We start from the raw sequence: 16,369 nt of genomic DNA on the forward strand, positions 1-16,369 counted from the left end.
TCTCTTCAGAGTAGGCAAGTGGTACAGGATAGCTGTTGTCAAGAGAATGCAGTGCAATTTAGACAAGATTTTCCATCGAGCATTCTCTTGATCTTTGCACAACAGTTGACAATTTTTATTATTCATTATTTATGATGTACCACTCTCGTTTTCCTCCTCCTTCTCTAATCTCTTTTAGTCAATTTTTGGTCAATGAATGTTCATTTGACACTTGGAATATTAAGATGAACAAAAATGATCACTGTCCTTTTGGAAATTAAACTATAATAGGGGAGAAGAAGTGTTCATAGAACTCTGATAAAGAAGGCAGGTGCTTTGATCAATGGCAGTCCAGGGAGGGGTATCACCCAAGAGGAGTAGGTGCTTTTACCTGTGGCAAGGCTGGCGGGAGACTCTACACTTGACCACAGTTTTCAAGATACTTCCATGTGGTCAGAGGATCTTGGCGAGTTGTAGGAGGGAGGATACGTCTCTCTTTCTAAATAGTTTTTCCTCCTCTGATGCCCTAACTGGGAATATGCTCTCTGTCCTATCCTCAGGGTGATGCTCTATCCACCTCCTTGGGTCATTTTCCTCAGAAAACCTACTGACTTCTGGGGCATTAATTTCCACCTGGAGGGATGACTCAATGGTTGACAGCTTCAGCTTGGACCTTTCTCTAGAGCTTGGTTTTTCACTTTTCTGTTAGTTATTACTCTTAGGTATCCTGCTGTCACCATGAACTCTTGATTTCTAAGCCCAAGCTACCTCCTTCCCTAATTTCAGTCTCTAAAAGAAACTTGACTCCCTCCCTAACTCCCCTGTTTACAGTTGATGGCAGAACAATTCTCCTAGCTACCCTGGCTTGGAATGCCGGTGCCATCTGGAATACTGTTTTGTCTGTTTCTTGTCCTTATATTCTGCTCTCCGAAGTTTGGTTTTTTTTCTTTAATTCTCTCCACATGTGACTGCATACCATGGACTAGTTTAATCCCTGGGTGATACAAAAGTGAATAATATAGACTTGATCTCCGTATTTATGGAACTTAAAATATAGCATGGGAGCCAAATAGTAAATAAAGGAGCACTGAAAAACACATTGTGTTATAAATTGTAGTGGGTAGTGTGGAGCAATTCAACATGGCACATTTACAGAGCATAAAGGGAACAGGGATGATATTTGGGACGGGCATTTAGGTAAGGCTGGGGCCTGGACAGTTCATATTTTAATTGTCTGCCTCTTCTATCTCCCTCACTCTCTCATTCTTTGCTTCCCAAATCCACCTAGCTCAATGAAACCAAAAGATAAATGTGCAATATTTCAAGACAAACCTGGCTACAAATTCCAATTTTTCCATTAATTAACTGTGCAACCTAAGGCAAGTCATTTAACCTCTTTGAGATTCAGTTTTCCCATCTACAAGATAAGGTCAACATTGCCACTTACAATGAGGGATTTTTAGTAGACATTAGAAATAATAAATTTACACAGCATCTGATTTTTAAGTATTCACAGAAAGGTTAATAGCTGTAAATTACTGATGTTATGTAATTCTATTCCATGACCTTCAGAGTAGTCGATTAATTGAGCCAGTATATACCAGTGTTTTACCAGCTAGTCCTATCAGCCACTAGGTTAGGCCCTGGAAAATAGGAAAGAAGGGCAATATTTCTATCAGTGAGCCCAACATTTTACGGCCTCACATTCAAGACAGATGCTAATTCAGCTCCCACCTGTTAATCATTTCACGGACATTTATTAAGCTTCAATGTTTAAAATATTGCACTAGGCCCAACGTAACTGTTGTCCAAGCTTTGTGTCCAATTATTTCCCTGCACGTACACTCTGCTACAGTCCACCAGTTTACTAAAGAGAAATATTTATGATGCATGTTGTTTTCCTGATATCTTTTCATCTGCCCCCTGAACTTTTCCCATCAATGTTCTTCCCTAACCATCATGAACTAATTGAATCACGGCTCCCCTCCCCCCTAGCAAGTGTGTCTCTCTCCTGGTGAAATCTCTATAATGAAAACAATATTTCTACCTCAGAATTTTAGAATGTGCATGCGTGTCTTTTCCTTCCTATTATGATATAATGTATGAGTATCTTATTTAATTTATCTTTCACACTTATCTCTTGACATATAGTTGGTACGAAGCAACTGATTGTTGTTTGGCACCAAAACTTTTTGTATTTGGTGTGATGTAGATTTGTAATTTTCTTTTCCAGTGATTGTGCTTCATAAAGAAAACTTGTGAGGGATATATTGAATATGAAGAAAATTTAAGAGTTAAATCTAGGGCACATGATGATATTTTATATTTCTGCAAGACTTTTATTTCTCTCAAGGATTTTATGCAAAGGTAACAAAGAATTTTAAGTTAGAGCAAGAGCTGCATTTTTATAGTGCTCTGCTATCAAAACATTATCAAATTTCATTTTCTGATGATTGTAAGTGTAAAGATGTAAAGCAGCCCCAAAGCTTTTAGGAGAGGAAAATTTCACACACAGAATGCTGTATTTGCTTAATGTATGCATTGTGATTAATGATGGAACACTGCTTAAAATTAACTGAATAATGTCATCAGAACAAAAGGACTCATTTTTCTTCAAAAGCAGAGATTTACCTGCCCCTCCAAACAACTAGACTCAGAGAAGTGAAGTATGCTGGGATTTTTAGACATTGATGCTTTCAGCTGTCTTCAGGCTGGACAGGGCCTGGGGTGGCCATTCCAGGGTGAGCACCCCTGGTCATCTGCTTACTTAAGAGTTTTAAACAAATATTATTTTTAAAAAGAGTCATAGTATGAAAAAAGTTTGGAAACACTGTCCAAAAAATCATTCTTTCAAGGTGACACAGAATTTTCATGAAAGAAAGAAAAAGCAAGAGCTATAAAATAAAGGGAGCAAGGGAAGCTCACTGGAAGAGCCATGGGCATCATTCAGAGAAGAATCTCCAGGCCCCCACTGGTGTTCTAGACTTTCTAAGAAACTTAATTCAATGTCTCTTACACAAGAAGACCATAATGTGAGCAGGTTAGTCAGATTTGCATATTAAGTAGGAGAGATGATAAACATCTGATTAGGATGAAGGCAGCTACTCATAGATGCTGTCACCTATGTGCTCCATGGTGTCATTAATGGCATCTCTACTGCAAGCAACTCTTCATAGAGATATCATGATCCTATAAAATTTACCTTTTTTGTGTAACGTTCTATGAATTAAAAAACTACACATAATTGTGTAACCACCATTCTAGTCAAGATGTAGAACAACTGTTCAGCATCACCCACCGCCCCCCCCCCAAGTCTTAGCCCCTGGAAACCATGGCTTTGATTTCTATGTCCAAAATGTTCCCTTTTCTAGAATGTCATATGTGGAATCATTTAGCATGTAACCTTTTGTGACCTGTTTCTTTCACTTGGCATAATGTGTTTGACGTTCATGTACATTGTTGTGTGTTTAGCCCTTTTTCTTCTTTTATTGTCAAGTTGTGTTCCACTATATAGATGTATACTGATTTAAAAAAAAACATTTATCAGATGAAGAACGTTTGGATTGTTTCTAGTTTTGGGTAAATATGAATAAAGCTGCTATAAACATACCCCTACAGGTTTTTGTTAGAAATTAAGATTTTGCTTTGCTTGGGTAAGTACCTAAGAATGCGGGTAATAGGTGGTATAGGAAACTTTATAAGTCAGTCCAAGACAAATACCATATGATTTCACTCGTGTGTGGAATTTATGTTAATTAAATATCAAGATAACAGGGCACCTGGGTGGCTCAGTGGTTGAGTGTCTGCCTTTGGCTCAGGTGGTGATCCTAGGGAGCCTGCTTTTCCCTCTGCCAATGTCTCTGCCTCACTTTGTGTGTCTTTCATGAATAAGTAAATAAAATCTTAAAAAATGTTAAGGTAACATTTTTCTTTTATTTATTTATTTTTCTAAAGAATTATTTATTTATTTATTTATTTATTTATTTATTTATTTATTTTTTATGAGAGAGAGAGAGAGAGAGAAAGAGAGACAAAGACACAGGCAGAGGGAGAAGCAGGCTCCATGCAGGGAGCCCGACATGGGACTCAATCCCCGGACTCCAGGATAACGCCATGGGCTGAAAGCAGGTGCTAAACCGCCGAGCCACCCAGGGATCCCCAACATTTTCCTTTTAATAATGATTCTAGTGGCTGTCTGCCTGAGTTCTTGTCTATTTAGTGTCCTTTGACAAAAAAAGGAGAAACTGCAATCCAAAGCATGTTTGATTATTCATTGGACACATTTTGTAATATGATTATCTGTTTGGTTGGACGTGAAGCATTCTTGCCTCTTACTATTGACATATGCTCCAATTTGGAAATCTTGTAATTGATTATGTGAAAGGATATTCCAAAGTGAAGTAAGCATTGTTCAGAGTGTCATTTCAAAACAGGATAGGGAAGGCACTGAGTAAGTAGGGCCAATGTACATCTCCTGTTTCAATTCTGGGAACATCATGAACAATTGTGACTGGACCACCTCTTGAAATACATTCTTCTACTTTGGACTAAAGTAATGAAACACCTAGTGGCTACATGGCCAATCCTGTATTAGTCGGTTGGCTTAACTCTGTAAACACTAATCATAATTCCTTCAAAATAAGTTATGTAATTTGGTGAGTTTTGCCTTTATATGTCTGTACTCCCCACGTACAATTCAGAGCACACTTTCAACTTTAGTTCACTCTCCAACTAAGACCCCAAATAAATCTTTTGGTTGCCTGACAGCCTCTTCTTCTTGGTCAACAATTATTTTTAAAGTATTGGAAAATAAGGGAGTTTTTAAGGCCCTGGAACAAAACAGTTCTCCATTACTGAGAAGGAGAGTACCTAGAAAGCACCAGATCAGAGGCTTAGTTGGTGGAGATTTGAAAAGAAAATGGCAAGCGCAGGGTCTGTACCTCATTCTCTGTCTTTACCGTGTCTGGGGTGGGAAGGAATACCCCCCAGATAAGAAAGAAGGCAACATTGTCATACCTCATCATAAGCCTATTGATGACCAGCCTTCAGATAAGCTGTATTTTTACACCAGGAGAGTCCTTATCTATGGAATGCTTTTAGCAATCGGTACCTGTCTCACTAAACTTGCCTCTGATAAATAAACACGGAACATACTGATTCATGGAGCATCCGTCTCTGACAAATGTCATGGGCCTCTAACAAATGAATGCACCTACCTGAGTATAAAATGGAGATTTTTCATTAGCAAAAGGCATCTCTTCTTTGAAACTAATAACCCCGTGTATGTAATTTAGAGACTCAGTAATGACTTGGGTCAGAGCGTATCCTAATGTGGCAAGAAATGAACTAGACTCAACTTCAGTGATGGTTTCTGTTGTTATCTCTCTGATTTTCTTGGGCCACACAATTATTTGTTTCCTGGAAACAACATTGTATTTCAGTGGAGTCACAGAATGGTATAAGAGTACAGAGGACAATTCAGAAATATCAAGCCATACTTGTTTACTTCTATCATATCACACAGATGTCAGCTGGCTGAAGAATGCTTTGAAAGTTGATCAGAGCTTTTTTTTTTTTTTTTTTTTGCATGAAAGTGATAACCGAGTTTGAGTTTCAAGCATAAAATGCAAGAGTTACAGAAACAGATATGCTCAGGAAATGCAAATATAGTATAATTTATGAATGGTCAGCAATGTTTTAAACAGAATAAAATTAGACATATAAATAGAGGACAGCTGATTGCTACTTAATTGCTATTTAGAAGCAGTATAATGCTGTGATGTTGATATGATCAGTAAGGGGAATGTGATTTTTAATGTTAGGAGAAGGAAAATACAAGAAGAACACACATGTCGAAAAATATATGATATGCATCAAGGCTTACCATTGATTCTGGATTATTTTGTAGGTTTCCAAGTGTAGGTAATGCAAAATGTACCAGTGGTCAAAGGGACAGAGGATTTAGTGGCCATCGTATTATTTGAGGTTTGATGCATGCCTTTGGCAATTATAAAAAAGTGGCAATTCTCATTTCTTGACTCTTGTTTGGAAGAAGCTACTGGATACATTTACCTTTTAAGATGTAAGCAGATGTACACATAACTTGCTAAGGGAGACACCTGCTTGTTGGAATGCACTGTCTACTCCAGATTCCAAAGTCCAGAGGGCTGCTTATTTGGGAGGTGGAAAGGAAAGTGAGCAAGCCTTAAGGTATGAGCCCTCGTATGAATCTTTCAAGGTGGATCTAATCCCCAAAACACAGAGATGAGCCTCCTAAAAGTGAGTACACATATGAGGGGGCTCATTCTCAGGGATTCATGAGCCAAAGGGCCCCCTCCAAGGTTTGTTCAAATTTATCCGAGCCCTATCCTTCCTTCCTGCTCTGACATTGGCAGAAGTGATGACTGGGCATTTCAATCAGAAGGCAAACCTGGCATGATACAGGAAAAGTGGAAGCTCTTAGGGCTGGTAGGAAATGCACCGTCTCCTCCAGATTCCAAAGTCCAGAGGGCTGCTTATTTGGGAGGTGGAAAGGAAAGCAAGCAAGTCTTAAGGTAAGTGGTAGGGAGCAGGGGTGTCAGGTCGTTTTTAAAACACTCAAAAATAGGGCAGCCCAGGTGGCTCAGTGGTTTAGCGCCACTTTCAGCCCAGGGCCTGATCCTGGGAGACCTGGGATGGAGTCCCAGACTGGGCTCCCTGTTTGGAGCCTGCTTCTCCCTCTGCAGCGCCCCCGCTCTGTCTCGCATGAATAAATAAGTAAAATCTATAAATAAATAAATAAATAAATAAATAAATAAATAAATAAATAATAAAAATTTAAAAAACACTCAAAAATAGAAAGGAGAAGAATTTTTACTGCCATATTAGATATTTTTTTAAATGTTAGACCCATCCCATTTGTATAGAGATATTTAATACATAATATAAAGGTTTGGGGAAATTGCAAGAATTCAGACAAAAAGATCACTTGCCTAGTTCCCATCATGCAGTATCACCCTCAACTCCACAAAATGTTCTAAGCTATTTTGGGTTTTCAGAGTCCTACTTTTTCGTTAAAAAAAAAAAGAAGAAGAAGAAGAAGAAGGAAAAGAAAAGGCACTGCAAGATCCTTCCAGGAGTTCTTCACACATAGCAAAAAGGATGCTCACAGAACGGAACTGCAGAGAGGCAGACAGGTGGTGTGGAGTCCCAAATAGAAGTCTTCAAACATACTGGTTTTGGAATAAGAGGCTAAATCACATTCGAACTGCAATACAAGCCATAATTGATAGTTTTAAACAAAGTCTCCCACATAGAATTACTGAATTGGCATTTTCCAAAGAATGAACTCACCATGTAGTACATGAAGCCCCACCTCTTTATCTCAGTGTGGATCAGGCTGCTTGAATGCCAAGAGGTGCACAGGATTCTGACCCGTCTTTGCTGAAGGCAGAGGGAATCAGTCCCACCAACACCCTTGTTATCTGCATTCTGGTCTCAGGGCAACTATGCACCCGCCCCCCCCCCCCCCCCAGATGTCAATATGATCAGCAGATTAATAAGTTTCCTTAAGTGGTCAGGGAATTGACCCCCAGAGGGAATTTCGTGGCTGGCTCTGTAGATGCAACTGGCTGAATCTGAATGGATGGACTTCTTTTGCTACTTGATCTCCTTTCTCCTCTTCCCAGTGACCTTAATGGTATCACCTCTCATGGATGTTCTGGCTCAAATAGACAGAGTTCCTGGTTTAACTCTCAGTGCCAGGGAGTCTTGATCTTGACTTCCACATGTGTGTGTCTCTCCTCCCACTGCCTGGATGCAGGTTCCGTCTCTCCTCTCCCTGCTCCCCTGTCCACATCAAGTGTGCCCCTCTTGGCATCCCAGATTCCAGTCTCCCTTTGCTTTAAGGAATTCTTTGGAACTATTAAATTAGCTTTCTTCAAATACTACTTTTAGTAAGACAATTCTCCATTTTCTTTAAAATCTCCCTATTCCAGGGCACCCGGGTAGCTTCAGTGGTTGAGCGTCTGCCTGGCTCAGGTCGTGATCCCCGGCGTCCTGAGATTGAGTCCCACATCAGGCTCCCCCTGGGGAGCCTGCTTCTCCCCCTGCCTTTGTCTCTGCCTCTTTCTCTGTGTGTCTCATGAATGACTAGCTAAAATCTTTTAAAAAATAAAATAAAATAAAATCTCCTTATTTCTTCAATGCTTCTGATTAGTCCTGCATAATGGCAATCAAACAGGACATCTAGCCATTTGACAAAATTTAGATTGGCCATTCTGTTATAAGGAGCTAGGTCTGAAGACCACAGCCAGGTTGCTTCATCAGAAGAGAGTGTTTATAAAGCTGTGAGTGCTGTATATTCCAGGGGGAAAGCCTAGCATTTTCCTTCTATAGAAAGGTGAATATACCCAATTATGCTTATTTTGTTTTAATTTTACTTATATATTTACATGTTTTAAAGTCCTTCCTTCCTGTAAGGAATCAGCTTCTATAAACACAGACTATGACAGCTATTTCCTATCACATGCTTCCTAGAAGTACTAATAGGGTGTTTGGCCCAGAGCAATACAATTCTGACTAATAAAAACATCTTTAGAGATATAGATCAGATTCTGAAAAAGCCTCCCAATTTATATGTCTGTGCCTGCACACATTAATTGAATTGCTTTTGTTAATTACATGCAATTCAAAATGATATGAGCTTAGATGAAAGGGTATTTTACAGAATAATATGAAGCATCCAGGGACATCCATTCTGCCAATTCTTCAGAGGTTTCTATGCCACTGTTGACAACAAATTTAACTCGTTTAAAGGAGGCTAGTCATGGCAAAGAATGCTCTGAAGCTTCAAAGAGATGATCAGATATCATATTAAGATCAAACTCTATCTCCGGGAAACTGAAGTCTGTGCAGTCACTGTCTTTGATAAATCCAGATTTAATGCAGATTTAATTAACATGACATAAAAAGAGAAGGATATTTGGGGTGTTGACTTTTTCCCCCCACGATTCTTTCATCATACAAATCCTATTCAGAGTCTTGATTCTACTCTACCCCAGAGAACAGATCTTCAGGCCCATGAAGTGAAGCAAGGCCTGGAAACATCCAGCTACTGTGGATATGTGACACAGAGTATAATGCTTCCAGAGCAGAAAAAATCTAACAGAGATTCAACATAATGAGAGGACAGTGCATGCTACCTCAGATTAGTTTTTTAAAATCTATTTAAATAAATTTTTCCCGGTGTAAAGATTGCTTATTTGGAATCAACTAATATTTATTGAGCATCAGCTGTGTGCGCTAAGAACTTAGATAAAGCAGGGTGCCTGGGTGGCTCAGTCAGGTAAGCATTGGACTCTTGGTTTTGGCTCAGGTTATGATGTCATGGCATGGGTCAAGATATCGAGTCCTGCATTGGGCTCTGTATCCAGTGGGAGTCTGCTTGAAGGGTCTCCCTCTCCCTCTCCCTCTGTACCTCCCCTACAATTACACACACACTCTTTCAAATAAATAAATAAATAAATAAATAAATAAATAAATAAATAATATTAAAAAAATAAAGAACTTATACTAACCTTTTTGCATATAAACATCACACCAACCCTAAGATATCTGAGTCAGAGATGTTATGTCACTGGCCCAAGATCACACAGTAAAAGAGAAACCTGGAATCCAACTCAGATCTTTGGATTCCAAGTCCAGCTTTGCTACATGGCATCCTACTGCCTCCTAGAGTTAACAAATGTTGATGCATTTTGAAGAGAATATAAAGGCTTTTCAGTTAGTGTCTAACAGATATAAAATGATAACATTTATAATCATTTAGCTCATTGGATGGAAAATTCCTATAATTCAGTTTAATAATGGTGGTTGCATTTGTCTTATAAGAAGAACTGGTTCTAGGAGAAGTGGGAACATTAGATAAGATCTATGTGAGATAAGATTCAAGAGGTACCACAGAGGGCTCTAGTATTATTCACTCTCCATCAGCTACTCTTTCTGTTCCATTTTTTCCCTTTAATATTTTGAAATTCCATCATTTTAAATGCATGACTTTGAAGTATCACATTGTACATATTAAAATTTCCCTGAGTTCAGAGCTCAGTAAATTATGGTGACATAGAGGCTATTTCATATTATGACTTGGATGAATTGATAACTGTCTGCTTGGAGCTTCCAGATGAGTAGAATTCTGAACTCAAGTCCAGGTTCATTAGGCTCAATTATCAGCATCAGTTAGGGGAGGGGACGATAGAACTAGTTCAGTGGCAGTAGTAGTTAAGTTACAATAATATTAACGTACACAATCACTAATACCTCAGTGAGAATTTATCTGATAACTTTCCTAGCATTTAGAAGAAGGGGATAAGGAAAGATAAAGGATCATTCTGAAGCTTGAGCTGGTTCTACAATCATATAAATTACTGTGCATACTGGGATATGTTTGAGAGCAAAGGGAGGTCTATTAACAAAATGAGAAGATAATATATGTAAACCACGACTGGGTGGTATGGCCATCTTAGCTCTGGGGAAGGGCAGTTCCTTAAGGAGTTCCTCCTTCAAATTTAGTCCACTCAAATCTTTTTTCCTGATGCTATGGCTTTTTCACAGCTGAGGCTCCTAGAGACTATATTTCCCCAACAGCAAAGAGGAACTGAAGCAATTGCATGTAGATAGGATTTCTGAAACCCTTAGAGATTCGATGTGACACACATGAGAGAAATTCAGTCAATCTACAATTTTTCAGAGGCTGATTATCTTCTAGACCCTTGTTTTATTTCTTCCACCAGTTAATTTAGCAATATGTCAGTTCTGATAAGAAGCTTTGATGGGGAAGAAGATGAGACTATTACATAAAATCAGTTTGGGGAATTACCAACAGATTTCAATTATCCATGGTACCCTCACTGAAGTTTGATTGACTGTGAGCCATAGTGATTCAGCTGGGCAGCCTTGATGTTTCTAAGGTAGAGTTGTCCTTGTCTTTTTGTCTCTAAGGTAGAGTTGTCCTTGTCTTTTTTGTCTCTTTGAATACACATTATATGTGCATTTATAGATTCTCACTTGCCCAGGTCCATTATCTTTGATTAACAAGATTTTGTTTTCAAATTGATCAATAATCACTTAAGTCAGTTTGCAATAATATATAATGATAAAATGAAGGCATGAAATCATTCAGTATTCAGTATCTTTTTAATGAGGGCCCATGTTCTAAGTATAAAAAAGAAAACAATAGTGAGCTACTCTTTTGAAGAAAAGGAAAACAATTAGAGCTCACTTGGAATATAACTTCTGGCTATATGGCTACTAAACTGTCTTTAAATGCAATTATTATGTAAGTTTAAGAGAATATTTAAAAGGAAAAGAATGGGGCAGCCCAGGTGGCTCAGCAGTTTAGCGCTGCCTTCATTTCAGCCCAGGGCGTGATCCTGGAGACCCAGGATCGAGTCCCACGTCGGGCTCCCTGCATCGAGCCTGCTTCTCCCTCTGCCTGTGTCTCTGACCACCACCCCTCTCTGTGTCTCTCATGAATAAATAAATAAAATCTTAAAAAAAAAAAAAGGAAAAGAATGCCTTCTGAAAATTAGAAAAATACTCCAGGACACAAAGGTGTTAAATTCTGCTGTGTTAATTTGTAGCAGGCCTTCCTAAATTTGGTTGGATAATCTCTTAACTCATTCAAATCTTTTTTTCACCATATGAAATTGCCTATAATTAATAATTTTTAATCTGTAGAAAAGGACATTATATATGGTTCAACCTATTAATAGCTTTAGAAATGGTTGGAGTATGAGTACGATTATGTTTAAAATTTTAAATTAATATATATTCACACAGATATAATATATTTATACCTATAATAAATGATTGAGTTTGAGTCTTAATTTTTTGAGTAGACATGAGCACCAAAGACTCTATTCAGTAACTTCCAGACACAATTTTTAAGAAATGAAAATGATGACTTCTTTTCCCAGAAAAAAAAAAAAATGTAGCTGGGATAAGAGATCATAAAGTACTAACTCTCTCAGCATGGCAATGCATATATTGAATTATTTTCTGGCACCATGTACTTATTGAAAAATTATTCTGTAGAATAATGTTACTCGTAGATAATCTTTATTTCAAATGCTTATAGTATGCCAGGCACCTTTTTAAACATTTCATGTCTATTAACTCACTGATCTTCACCTATCACCTTTTTTCAGATGAGCAAATTGAGGCATGAAGAGGTAAGATAATTTGCTGGAGATAACACAACTAGTAATGATTGAACTGGATGTCAAATTCCGGCAGTCTGGTTTCAATCCTTAACTTAAGTACCATGTGGACTCTAATCAATAGAAATAGAGTTATTTAAAAATTAGAATAAATGAAAAATCATTTAGCTTTGTGAAATGTGTAGCATCTAGTGAAGACTATAATTTGGAATTTCAAAGTTGAATAGAACATACTGCAAGACCTGAAGATCTGCAGCTTTACCTCTCTTATACGTAACTCAAAATTATTTTGAATTATAGAACCTCAGTTTTCTGCATTAAAAACAGACCTTCATATCACTGACTCTTCTATAAGAATTGTAGAGGAGGAGAAAGAATAATAGATCATATAACACAGGATAATTAGAGACTTTAACTGATTAGACTGGTTTATTTATTTATTTATTTATTTATAGATTTTATTTGTTTATTCATGAGACACACACAGAGAGAGAGAGAGAGAGGCAGAGACACAGGCAGAAGGAGAAGCAGGCTCCACGCAAGGAGCCTGACATGGGACTCAATTCCGGGTCTCCAGGATCAGGCCCTGGGCTGAAGGCAGTGCTAAACTGCTGAGCCACCCTGGCTGCCCCAACCGGTTTATTTTTATGTTTGATTTTGAATGTATGAATGCAAATACTTTTGTAAAATTATGCCTTTTTTTAAAAAAGATTTTATTTCTTTATTTGAGAGAATGCATGAACAGGGGGAGAGGCAGAGGGAGAGGGAGAAGCAGGCTCTCCATTGAGCAGGGATCCCAACTCAGGGCTTGATCCTGGGACTCCAGGATCATGACCTGAGCCAAAAGCAGACACTCAACCAACTGAGCCACCCAGGCACCCTATAAAATTATGTTTAATGCTACTTTTCTATAATCAATATATGTTCTCTAACACAGGTATGTGTCATTTTCATTAGTACTTGAAAATGATATAAATATCACACAAGCAGAAAATAAATGAGGCTGCTTAATTGGGTGTAGTAATTACTACTGGGTGTAGTAATCAATCAATAAATACATATAGGCGTACATAAAAAACACTATGTATACATAAATTATATATACACATACTAAAAATATATTTAGTAATAGAATTTATCTTGATTTACACCTATAAGTAATTTTTATAATTTAACTTTTTTTCAAACAATTAATGAAATAATCCAGTGTGATATTTTCTAAGATTGGATGAGAGAAAACACATTCTCTTCTGGAATTCTGCAGCAAATAGTGACAAAGGCTTTAGGTGGGAAATCAGACATTTTGTTTTAAGTTTCTGGGCCTTAAGTTGATGGGTTTGAAAAATGAAGTAGATGAATTTATGCTGTTCAAATGACACCTTTCAGCAAGTGTGTTAAAGCAAAATTTGTTTATTAGCTCTAATGTCTACATTCTAGGAAATGCAGTTCTGCTTCTCATAATAAATTAAGCCAAGCGCACCTTCCTTTTTAAGAAAATATCAGAAGGAAAACAGCCATGAATGTTTCTTAGATACAGAAGAAAGGAGATCCGAGAAGCTATTACCCACGGCCAAGTTTGCAAAGAGGCAGTGGAAGAAGTGGAAGCGCTGATGGAAAAGCACTTCAGGCTTATCATTTTCAAGTCATACCGATCTGAACTGCTTGAGTTTTCTGATCATTTTCATGAATTACATTTTTAGTGGCATCAGAGGTTAACCAGGCAAGCAAACCGTGGGCCATTCCGTTGTTCGTTTTTGCTGTTTTGTTTTTTCTGCTTTAGAACAGGTACTTAGAAACTCAAATGACACTAGTGTTCAAGTTCAATCAGGGAAAAGAGAGTAGTGGTAGGCAAGGTTACCTTCTTACACGCTGTGATGGAGCTACCCAGGCTGCCTCTCAAGCTGCCGCTGGCGCTGCCCTGCTGTGGCGCTGAAACCTCGTACATCAGTGGTGACTCCAAATTGCTGCTTGTCCCCAAAATACAAAAGAAAACACATTCCAGTGAGTCATCTCCATGGAACAGAAGTAACATGATGTGGCTTATCAAAACCCTCTTTTCTGATGGTACGGAACTCTGCAAATCCTGATGACATGTCTTTGTTGGCTTCACTCATGCAATTGGTGAAGTCATTATGAACTATTCTCTTGGGAACAGGAAACTGCAAGCCAGTGACTTCTCACGGTGCTTACATGGACACAGTGCATCTGCCTGACTTCCAGCTCTGCCAGTTTTTCTTAAGCAAGCAGTTTTAAAACCCAAATAACGCTTTACCCAAATAATGCTTTTAGAATGCCACATTAATTCTGCTCAGAATTAAAAATGTAAAATACTCATCTTATTTCTTAAAACAAGTGAAAAAACATACTTTTAATCAGGAGGAAGGACAGTGATGGGGAAGAACAGAACATAGACTTCAGAAAAGGTGTCATCTCTTTCTGTCTCTGTACCTGGAAGCATTACCTTAACTTCTCTGTCTCCAAAATTCTAGACTTAACTCCCTTCCAAGCCTTACGTCTAATTGAAATCATTATCACTCTTGCTTTTCATGATATAACTGGGAGATTTTGAATTCAACCTAACTGAAATATAAAAAGCCCTCTGGATCTTATTGATTCCTAAATATTTCTCTTCTGAAAACAAGAAAACTTCAGAATTTTTTAAAAAAATGTATGGGGGCAGCCTGGGTAGCTCAGTGGTTTAGCACCACCTTAAGCCCATGGTGTGATCCTGGAGACCCAGGATCGAGTCCCATGTCAGGCTCCCTGCATGGAGCCTGCTTCTCCCTCTTCCTGTGTCTCTGCCTCTCTCTGTCTCTCTCCATGTCTCTCATGAATAAATAAAATCTTTTAAAAAAATGTATGGGTATCTGAAGTCTATGTATTTTATTTTTGTTGTTCTTGATCACATAGAATATGTACAACTCCTCAAAATACATGTTTTTGGAATGTGATCTTGTAATTCTTTATGTAATTATCAAGCCAACACTTAAACAAAATCTCTTCAAAGAAACAGCAAATAGAAGGTCAGTTAATGCTTTTTTAACTAATATATAACTCCATGTTTTAAGTTCTAAATTAGTCAACTTCCATTATATTGCAATTAAATGGAAATACATAAATGTAGTCTGTTAGCATTTCCATTATTAATTACTATGAATGGCTTTTTTTTAATGACGGCTAATGGTGTATGTAACAGATCACAGATTCAGGTAAAAATTACACAGAATAATTCAAGTAAAATCTGTTTTGTTTTAAATATTCATGTATTATTTTCTGAGTAATTGACACATTGAGGACTAGAATGAGCTTAACTTAAATGAAAGGAGAGCAGTCATGTTATCTTTGTTTAACTGGGAAAAGATAGAGGAATGAAGAAGGAAAGGAGGTTTGGCTCCAGATCCCTCACTATTCTGCTGCCTAGTTAATTTATAAATGAATGTTGGCAGTAAAGTCTGTGGTCCTTTCTGGCTCTAGAAATTACTCATATAGTATCATGGAAAGCACGAGGTTTCAGCCCTATTTTTATAGGTATCTCACAACGTGGGGCCTGCAACTTTTTAGCTACCACTTAAATGTAACTGTACCTTACACTCAATTGCAGATGCCCCTCTGAATGTTTTCCTGGCCATAGGAGAATTGGGTTTTTACCCAAATGTCAAATATTTATCGTTGTTAGGTTCCAAACCATAAACCAAGCTAACTTGGATCTGCAATAACTTGGCTCATGAGTCAAGGAAATTGTATTTTCCAGGGTTAGGACCGCTCTCATTTTTCTTTACAGGATTGGCAACCTTAGGAGTGAGAAGGAAGCAGGTTGAGAAGTAAGATTGAGACATAGCTGATATAAAACAGTGTAGAAAAGGGGCTTCGATAATCTCTGATTGCTCTAAAGGGGAATTACATCTGTTTGGGGAGAGTTAGGTACAAAGTAAGAGTTAATAGGAACACAGAAAAAAGTAAAAGAACACCTATGGAAATTCCTCATTTCCCCATAAAGCACACTGTATATGACTGCAAATAGACAAGGTGCTACAGTAATTTTTAATGCATAAAAAAAGTTTAAGAACTGCTAAGTTGGTTTAGTGGAAGGAAGAAATGACAAGTCTACCCACATATACTTTGGTATGAAAGCCCATCGGCCTTTAAGATGATTTTGAGATCCCAGTTGGAGATAAAGGTGAAGAAGGATT

At 37.9% G+C, this 16,369-nt stretch overlaps 1 protein-coding gene across 2 annotated transcripts in view; it reads right to left on the reverse strand.

Annotated features, from left to right (window-relative positions):
• The window catches only part of SPHKAP (SPHK1 interactor, AKAP domain containing), a 169,551-nt gene that overhangs the window by 117,883 nt on the left and 35,299 nt on the right, over positions 1–16,369 (reverse strand). For both annotated transcript variants that reach the window (XM_072796546.1, XM_072796547.1), the window contains exon 3: positions 14,038–14,143. In XM_072796546.1, the coding sequence (XP_072652647.1) occupies positions 14,038–14,143 (106 nt within the window). The remainder of the gene's footprint in view (positions 1–14,037; positions 14,144–16,369) is intronic.

The sequence above is a fragment of the Canis lupus genome, chromosome 24, assembly GCF_048164855.1.
Source record: "Canis lupus baileyi chromosome 24, mCanLup2.hap1, whole genome shotgun sequence".
Lineage (NCBI taxonomy): Eukaryota > Metazoa > Chordata > Mammalia > Carnivora > Canidae > Canis > Canis lupus.